Source organism: Borostomias antarcticus (assembly GCF_949987555.1).
Source record: "Borostomias antarcticus genome assembly, chromosome: 1".
In the NCBI taxonomy this organism is placed as follows: Eukaryota; Metazoa; Chordata; class Actinopteri; order Stomiiformes; family Stomiidae; genus Borostomias; species Borostomias antarcticus.
In genome coordinates, this window is record NC_140234.1 from 41,026,551 (window position 1) to 41,036,550 (window position 10,000).

The following is a 10,000-nucleotide window of genomic DNA, read 5'->3' on the forward strand; positions in this document are numbered from 1 at the left end:
GAGAAAAGCAAGTACACAAATCAGGTGTAAATGAAAAAGGGTGTATCCACAATGATAAATGAGGCCCCTGGTGTTTACTACTCTGTCCTGGTGTGTTTACTACTCTGTCCTGGTGTTTATTACTCTGTCCTGGTGTTTACTACTCTGTCCTGGTGTTTACTACTCTGTCCTGGTGTTTACTACTCTGTCCTGGTGTGTTTACTACTCTGTCCTGGTGTTTACTACTCTGTCCTGGTGTTTACTACTCTGTCCTGGTGTGTTTATTACTCTGTCCTGGTGTTTACTACTCTGTCCTGGTGTTTACTACTCTGTCCTGGGGCCTCATTTATCAAAGAGCGTGTAAATTCAGGTGTAAAAGAGGGCGTACGACGAAAACGCGGAAAATGCGAAATGTAGCGTACGACGAGAATATTTACACGCTTTTCGGATCTATCAAAAATGTCGTATGCCCTTTTCTGCACGAGAAATCCGAGACCGGCGGGGAAGAGAGCGTACGCGCACGCGCCCCGTGTTCCGCCCCCTCCACGCCCTAATCCAACCATATATGGTCAAAACCATGAGTGGCCAAACGTGGTTTCCCGGAAGGAACCGGCTTAAAAAGGTAGCGTGGAGCACCCAGGCGGGACAATGAAACATGGAACGAAGAGCAAAGAAGAGGAACTTTTCGGAGACGGAGGTGCATGTGCTAGTTGGTGAGGTCCACGTGAGGAAGGCAATCCTCTTCGGAAGGTATAAATCGCCTACGTTTGTCTGTTTGCTCCTACAGCTTAGTAGCCTACTTTAGCTACGTGTTGTGCATCTAGGATTGGGCATACACGGACATACTGTAACATGTGGCTGCGAGTGAAGCAAACATTCCCAACATCATGTGGCCGGCTATGATTGATTTAGGACCACAAACATGTAACAATAACCCCAGATGATCACTTCATAATGTTGGACCACATTAGACATTGCCCCCCATGGGAGATTAATACTCATCTAAATCACCCGGTAAATCACAGCATTTATTTGACTGCCAACAGAAAAACATATCAAATGAATATGGCTGCACAATGAAATGTTTAATGCATAATCAAGTTCACAGACAAACTCAAAGAAAATGATTGAAATTGTTTCTCCAGACTCTGACGTGGGGTGGGACTCAGAGGAGGGGGAGTCTGCAGTGGTCCTGGACCTGACGGTCATGCCCCCGCGAGTTGCAGCCTCCACCTCCAGCGCCACGACCTCCAGTGCCTCCACCTTCTTATCAGCTTTGAATATATATCTTGGCAAACATAACACGGGATGATGTACAAGGAGGGGACAGATACCTAGTGAAAGTACTATTGGTTGCTAGTAATAAGACAATAACGAGGGCTTGGTATAAGGTGGAACGCCCAACCAAGGAGCAGTGGCTGGGTGTTGTGGAGGAGATGTATGTTAGGGAGAGGTTCACGCATGCATTGAGGATGCAGGAAGGAAAGTTTGAAGGGAGATGGGAAAAATGGATGGATTATAGAAGGAAGTGTGATGATACCACTAATATTAAAATTGTCATATTTGAGTAAGAAAAAAAAGCTGCATGGATGGATGTACCCATAAGCTGTTATTGTAGGTTTTTATGTTTTATTGTATTGTCGTTGTATGGATGGAAAATGCTAATAAAGATTAAAAGTAAATAAGACAAAGAATATGTATCTTGGCTATGGACACACCAACAAGCCAGCCGTCACGCGCAGCGCCTGCCTCCAGTCTAGCCCCTACCCTGCTGTGCGCCAGGATGAGTCATGCGTGGAGCCAGGCCACCGTGCCACTACACTTGTGATGAGCATGTCGGCGTCACATATGATTTGGGTATTTCTAGTGTGCACATTTTAGCGATTCACATAGACGTATTCATTCACTGATGGTGCCCTTATGTGGGTGCAGTCGCCATCGCCGTCACCTCTTTGGAGTTCTATCTCGGCTAGTAGGCCGAGTAGCGCCGGATTCATTTAGGCTCGCATTACGCACAGGAGGACTGTCATTTATATGCTTACCAAAGAGCAAACAGGTCCACATGATCACATATTAATGACAATCTAATTGGTCAATTATTGCCGTTTGATGGAGTGCCTGCATTAGGTGTGTGACATATAGCGCGGAAAGGTTTGGGACAGCGCATAGGTTCATTTTGGGGAACAAATCCATATCGGAGCATGAATGAGCCGGTTAGAGGACACGTCTAATCTTGCATTGCGATATATGTTTGTGCTGAATTGGGCTATTAGCCTACATGTATGTGCGTTCATGAACTGTCGCTCTTATTCTCTCCGTCAAACATAGTAATTCACCGACGCACCACCTGCGTCGCCAGTTCCCCCTGTGTTCAAAAAGGGCGTAGAACACCGTGTAAATCGGTAGGACAAGCTGAGAGGTGTCCTACAAAAGCGCGGAGAAAGGCGACTAAATTTTCGCCCTTACGGCTTGATAAATCGCAATGTGGGGGGGGCAAATGGCGTACGCCTGAACTCGCGAAAAAGACCGTGTAAAAGAAGGCGTACCTCAATGATAAATGAGGCCCCTGGTGTGTTTATTACTCTGTCCTGGTGTTTACTACTCTGTCCTGGTGTGTTTATTACTCTGTCCTGGTGTTTATTACTCTGTACTTGTGTTTACTACTCTGTCCTGGTGTTTATTACTCTGTACTTGTGTTTACTACTCTGTCCTGGTGTGTTTATTACTCTGTCCTGGTGTTTATTACTCTGTCCTGGTGTGTTTATTACTCTGTCCTGGTGTTTATTACTCTGTCCTGGTGTTTATTACTCTGTCCTGGTGTGTTTATTACTCTGTCCTGGTGTGTTTATTACTCTGTACTGGTGTTTACTACTCTGTCCTGGTGTGTTTATTACTCTGTCCTGGTGTTTATTACTCTGTCCTGGTGTGTTTATTACTCTGTCCTGGTGTGTTTACTACTCTGTCCTGGTGTGTTTATTACTCTGTCCTGGTGTGTTTATTACTCTGTACTGGTGTTTACTACTCTGTCCTGGTGTTTACTACTCTGTCCTGGTGTGTTTATTACTCTGTCCTGGTGTTTACTACTCTGTCCTGGTGTGTTTATTACTCTGTCCTGGTGTGTTTATTACTCTGTCCTGGTGTTTACTACTCTGTCCTGGTGTGTTTATTACTCTGTCCTGGTGTGTTTATTACTCTGTCCTGGTGTGTTTATTACTCTGTCCTGGTGTTAACTACTCTGTACTGGTGTGTTTATTACTCTGTCCTGGTGTTTACTACTCTGTACTGGTGTGTTTATTACTCTGTCCTGGTGTGTTTATTACTCTGTCCTGGTGTTTACTACTCTGTACTTGTGTTTATTACTCTGTCCTGGTGTTTATTACTCTGTCCTGGTGTTTATTACTCTGTCCTGGTGTGTTTATTACTCTGTCCTGGTGTGTTTATTACTCTGTCCTGGTGTTTATTACTCTGTACTTGTGTTTATTACTCTGTCCTGGTGTTTATTACTCTGTCCTGGTGTGTTTATTACTCTGTCCTGGTGTGTTTATTACTCTGTCCTGGTGTGTTTATTACTCTGTACTGGTGTTTATTACTCTGTACTGGTGTTTATTACTCTGTCCTGGTGTGTTTATTACTCTGTACTGGTGTTTATTACTCTGTCCTGGTGTTTATTACTCTGTACTGGTGTTTATTACTCTGTCCTGGTGTTTACTACTCTGTCCTGGTGTGTTTATTACTCTGCTTCCAGAGTATACAAGTTAATTTCTTCCCTTCAGCATGGGATATACTCAGGAGAATGTGTGTGAATGTGTGTGTATTAGCTTGTCAGAAGTGTCAGTGTGTGTGTGTGTGTGTGTGTGTTTGTAGATGAGCTTGTTAGAGCATGTGTATATGTGTGTGTGAGAAAGCTTGTGAGAGCGTGTGTGTGAGTGTGCGCACGCGTGTGAGTGAATGCATGTGCACATGCGTGTGTGTGTATGTGTGTGTGTGCGAGCTGGTGAGAGCCTGTGAGTGTGTGTGTGTGTGTGCATGTGTGTATAAAGACTCAGTGCTGCCTTCTTTATCTTGATCCTATATTGTATAGATTGTATTTCTTTATCTTGATCCTATATTGTATAGGTATTTCTTGTGTAATTCGTAATTGTGTGTATTGTAATTATCGTTAACTCAGCACATCAGGAGCCGGCAGCAACATGTCTGTGATTGTACACTGTACATCTGCACGTGACAAATAAAGAGTGAATGTTGAATCTCCCCCCAGACGCTGCCTGTGACCTGGAGCATTCACACAGACCTCTCACCCCCTCTAGTGGTGAGAACGGGGAACTGTGACCCAGTGTGGTAATAAGATGACCTAGAATAACATCCCAATATGGTCTATAAACGAATGTACATCGTCTTGACAAATATATTTACTAACCTTTACATAATGATTTCTTACTCACTTCTAAACATTTATTAATTTATCTTTAGATGGATCCCCTGATGGAAGGCCAGATGAAGCCAACTGTAGGTGGATCAACTATTAACAAATACTTAAAGTCCCAGTTAACCAAAATCCGAGATTTGCTTGAAAACACATTATATGTGTTAGTGATGCATTGCTGATAACATGTAAAAATGGGATGAACCATGTGTAGTACTGAATTGTGAAGTTAGACCAGTTTTGTGTTTTTGACCAGTTTTGATTTCTGGATTTTCTGGGCGGGCTTAAAACGGTACCGGATGACGTAGAGCGGTGTTCTTAGCATATCCCCGCCCTAACACTATATAAAGCTAGAACGGATTTGAATCTTCGGTTCTCCTGCTCAATCTTGAGTCTAGAATTAGCTAGTTTTAACCAGCAGTCTAGAATTAGCTAGTTTTTCTTAGTTAGCAATGCCTATGCATAAAACTAAACGAAAATGCATCCTTCCTGGATGCCAGCAGGAATGGGATGATAAGGTCTCCTTCTTTCACTCCCGAGTAAAGCTGAAATGAGAAACAAATTAAATAAAAAAATGGTTAGCATTTTTGAAGAGCCATGGTGTTACAGAGGAGTCTGTCACCGCTAGCGCCCGCCTCTGCAGCAAACATTTCACTCCCGAAAGCTTCTGCAATTATAATATGAGGCTTTTGGGTTTCACGGACTCACGACTGGTCCTGGTGAATTCGGCGGAGCCAACCATCTCTCTCCCCGGCCTCCATTCTCCTGTCAACCATCTCCCTCCCCGGCCTCCATTCTCCTCCTGTCAACCATCTCCCTCCCCGGCCTCAATTCTCCTCCTGTCAACCATCTCTCTCCCCGGCCTCAATTCTCCTCCTGTCAACCATCTCCCTCCCCGGCCTCCATTCTCCTCCTGTCAACCATCTCCCTCCCCGGCCTCCATTCTCCTCCTGTCGCATCAACCTTTGGTGCCGACACCGCTGCCTTGTGTGCTTATAGCTTATTAACGTTATATCGTTAGCTAGGTAACGTACGCAATAGGAAAATACACTGCTACGTTAATCTACAAAATGTGTCTTGACATTTATGTGGTAATGTCAGCTATGATGAATTATATGTAATCTTAGGAGGAATTATAGCTAACATTAGCTATGTAGCTTGTTGCAGATGGGAGTGTGTATATAACCTTAGTCTAGCTAACATAGCTAGCAGCACCGACCAGGCGACCACCCACCAAATAACGTTACGGATGATATATTATGACTATAAGCGTTAACTATACAGAAACTGCCTGCCATATTTGTGGCACCTGATGTGCGTATGGGTTCACCGGTAATGGTTACAGTATATTTCTCCAGCGGGAGACCGGGAGGCGGGAGCGAGGGGGATGGTTAGGTAGACCAGCTGCAGCTGGAGAAAGACGCACCCTCTCCCAGTGAAGCGGTGCTCGGCGGCTACTGGCTGAACATTCCAGTTCTGTTGGATATGAGAGGGAAAGTTGAAGCCGAGTGCTCGTTATTCTCACACGTAACATTGCCAACGAGAGTGGATGAGTCTGTCCCGATTATCAACTCCGGTATTGTATGCTTCTTCGCGCTATGAGCGCTGTTCAAGCCAGTGACTAAAAGGTACATTTTAAACAACTTTTTCCATTGATCCCAAGGGGCGACAGGATCGCCTGGGAGGGATAGGAATGGGTCCGGAGGTGGCAGGGAGAAAATAGGGACAGACTCATACATTCCTCGTTGCCTGTTTTTGTATTTTGCATCTAAGGGCAGTAACACTGGCGCGTTGGTATAGAGTAGCTACAGTTTTACCTGTGTTGTTTGTCAGGAGGTAGGTTAGGAGGAAGCATCTGTGCGTTTGACTCATTAGACAAGTGTAATTTCAACTCCTCTCTGTTTTCACAAAGCTGTGCCTTCCTACCACAAAAGAGACGGCGTGCCAGTGTGACAATATGCAGACCAGAGAACGGTACTATTTGACAGGTTCTTCCCTCCACACCCCCTCCCCACGCAATTGGGTGTGGCTTCGGTGCCTTCAGCAGACACGCCCCCACAGTCTCAGACCAGAGAATGCTGCTGATTTTTAACCGATTTTGAAGCCTTATGTTATATACTTAGCGACATTTTTAATCACTCAGATTTGGCTGGGTGGTTAATGACATGTTTTCCTGTGGTGTGTGAAGCTCATAACAAAAATTTGAACTGGGTTAACCTGGACTTTAAGTCATTAGTAAGTAGTTTACTAATTTCTTGTTCATGATATAGTAACTATTTATAAGGTGTAGTTCATTAACCAACTATTAACAAACATTTAGTAAGTCATTAATAACTCATTAACTAACAGTTTGTGGATGATCTATAAGGGGTAGTTATTCTAAAGTGCTACCGCCAGTTCTTTTGTGTTCTTCGTGGTGCTGGATGACAAAGGGATATTGCATGTGTGTTACCTCATTTTTATACCCTAGTGAAACAGTAAGTGATGTAATGGCTCAATATAGTTCCTTAAAGCTCAATTAGACTTGTGACATGAGACTGCATGAGTCCCTGGGTGCGTTAAGTAGCTGAGCGCTCACTCTTAGAATGCTCCGGCCTGGGTCCATTGTGATCCTCGTTCCGTTACTGGCGAACTACCTCTCCAGACTGTGAGCTTCTGTTAGCAAACGTTTGCGGCGAACACAAAGCTAACGGAAAATAGTTTGCTAACGTTCGCAAACGTTCGCTATGTTCGCTGAATTTGAACACACCCCTGTTGTCAATCATGTGTGATTAGCGAGCAGCGTCCCAACGATTCCCAAGCCAAAACGCGCCCCTTGTTTTTTTTTTGCTCAGGTGATGATTATGACGTGGTGTTTGGCTCAAACAGATCATAGTTCAAAACTGCTCACTTGTGCTCTGAGCAGATCAGTCTGAGCGTAACTGAGCAACCCGTTAAGTGAATTCTGATCATTGATCGCTCACTGAGCGCTCAGCTACGCACCCCCTGTGAATTTATTATTATTATTTTGCTTTTATGGCTCTGCGTGCTACTAACCCTGTTCTGCCTCCCCTCTCCCTAGTGCCTCTCTCTCTCCCTCCTATCTTCTAACCAGGTCCAGTGGATGCCCCACTGTCACCAGCAGACCACCCTGTCCAATAGATACCCCTGTGTCTGCTGTGGATGTCCAGTACAGCCACTAATCCTGCCGTCGTCCCTAGTGTCTCTCCCTCTTATACTCTAAACAGGTCCTGTGGACTCCCCCTGTCTCCTGCAGGCCACCCTGTAGCAGGCCCTGGAGAACTCCACCCCACCATCCCCCCACCCCCGTCCTCGGCGAAAGTTCACCCTATGGCTCCTGGAAAGGCCCCCTGCCTCCTCGTGACTAGCTCCTTCCCACTCTGTGGTCTGCTGTCCCAATCCAGCCAACCCCACCCCTTTTTACCCTTGGCTCTCTGCTTTCTGTTTCCCCACCTCTGCTTTGCTGCATTCTCTATGAGCCTGTTCTGCTAAGTGCTTATTGTGCTTTGTTATATGATTCACTTAAATATCATATTAGAGACTACAGGGATAGCTAACACATAATGGCCTACTGTACCATGTAGGCAACTTTGTAACTATTTGTGCACTCTACTGTTAGTCATGTCTCTCTTATGAAGTAACTAGCCCATGTTTACTGCTCTGTATATGTTCTTAGCCAATAGACAAACATTTTCCAGGAGCTTGCTCGATCGTCTCGTTGAGAGAGGTCAGGGAAGAATTTTTACAGCTCACTTTTCTGGCCCCCGGGTGAAACTGTTTTTTTTGCTTCCCTCTGGAATATGTAGGGGTGGGTCGTATGCCCACCCTCCCATTGCTCTCTGTAAAGCGCATTATGTTGCCTCTGTGTATGAAATGCGCTATAGAAATAAAGATGATTTGATTTGATTTTAGAATTTCTGTGTACTGGCTAGTAAACTGGCAGGAAATCTTGTGGTGGAAACAGAAGTGACGCATTTTGTGTATCACAATATCAGGAAGACAACAAACTTTGCCCCGCAAATGTATCTACATGCACATAAAAGAAAGAAGACCGGTATTTACCTGAATTGAAGCCATCCTTCCAGAAAGTCCATTGAAGTAGCTACAATCTTCCAATCCAGTCTGCTCCACACACTTTTATTATCATATTTTTCTCCCATCATTACAGCGAGTGAGTGGGGGATTGTGGGCAGTGTGGTTCTTAAAACACAGTGGACCAGAGGGGCCGCCAAAGTGCTGAGTTAATTCATGTAGCTTTAAAGGACAATGCTCGTTTTTGACAACCTGGACCTTATTTGCGACATATTATAAGACGTTTGACTCACCGAGATCACTTTGGTGTAGTTCGGAGGCATGTAGAAGAAATTTAAAATCCAGCGCGAGCCAGTATATCCATGTAATGGCGGTGGTGGGGGCACCGAGAATGCAGTTTCTAAAAATCTATTTTCTGCCGCGAAACGGTTGAACACGAAATAGCTTCCTCACTTGCTCCAGCACGCATGCGCACAGCGTGCTGGAGCAACGATTGCGCACTGTGCGCATGCGTGCTGGAGCAAGTGGGGAAGCTATTTCGTTTCGAAAGACGTTTCGAAAGATCATATAACAGAGGCATGTGAACAACCACAACAGGCCTACGCTCTATGTAAGCACAACTAGCGATTCATAAAGACAGATTGATGAAAACAACCGTTTCGCGGCAGAAAATAGATTTTTAGAAACTGCATTCTCGGTGCCCCCACCACCGCCATTACATGCATATACTGGCTCGCGCTGGATTTTACATTTCTTCTACATGCCTCCGAACTACACCAAAGTGATCTTGGTGAGTCAAACGTCTTATAATATGTCGTAAATAAGGTCCAGGTTGTCAAAAACGAGCATTGTCCTTTAAGACTTAGATAAACATAAATAAGTGGAATGTAATACCTGGTTTATTTTTGGTAGATAGTTATTTACAATAATCCTTAAGGGTGCCATTAATTGTGAAACAGTGATTTGGATGTATTTTTAATTAAATCAGCAAATGTTTTAAGTTGGTTCCATTGGAACATTAACATAGTACAGTATTTATAAAATGCTGGTATTTGGAGTTTCTCTATAACTATATTGTTCATAATTTTTTTGAATATTGTTGTGCATTGCCTGTCAGAGGTGCCAGTCATTTTGGAGCCCACTGTATATGGACCTCTGCCCCCCTCTAGTGGTGAGAATGGGGAGCTCTGACCCAGTGTGATAAGATGACCTACATACAGTGTGGACCTGATGATGATGGTCCACACAGCCCCCCCACACGGCATCACCAGCCCTTCAACCTGCTGGTCAGATCACAGCAGACCACATTCTCCTCATGTGGAAAAATCCTTGCCGCCACACCATACATTTCATACAAACATAATAATACAAATTAGGCTATATATATATATAAAAGTCAAATAAAAAATCTTAAACTTTCTAAATATGTCTGCCTAAATGCACTTTCAAAACCATGATAATGTCGCGCCCACATTTTTATTTTCAATAAGAGGCTAGGCCGCCCGCTCTGTGTGCTGACTCGTGTGTGTGTGTGTGTGTGTGTGTGTGGTACCTAGCTACATCCTG

The 10,000-nt window shown here is 44.4% G+C and overlaps 1 protein-coding gene across 1 annotated transcript in view; it reads right to left on the reverse strand.

Moving 5' to 3' along the window:
* clpb (ClpB family mitochondrial disaggregase) overlaps nucleotides 1–10,000 on the reverse strand; it is a 76,710-nt gene that overhangs the window by 64,528 nt on the left and 2,182 nt on the right. The window contains exon 2 of the mRNA XM_084441374.1: nucleotides 9,987–10,000. This exon is cut by the window's right edge and continues 38 nt beyond it. Coding sequence (XP_084297500.1) covers nucleotides 9,987–10,000 — 14 coding nt within the window. The remainder of the gene's footprint in view (nucleotides 1–9,986) is intronic.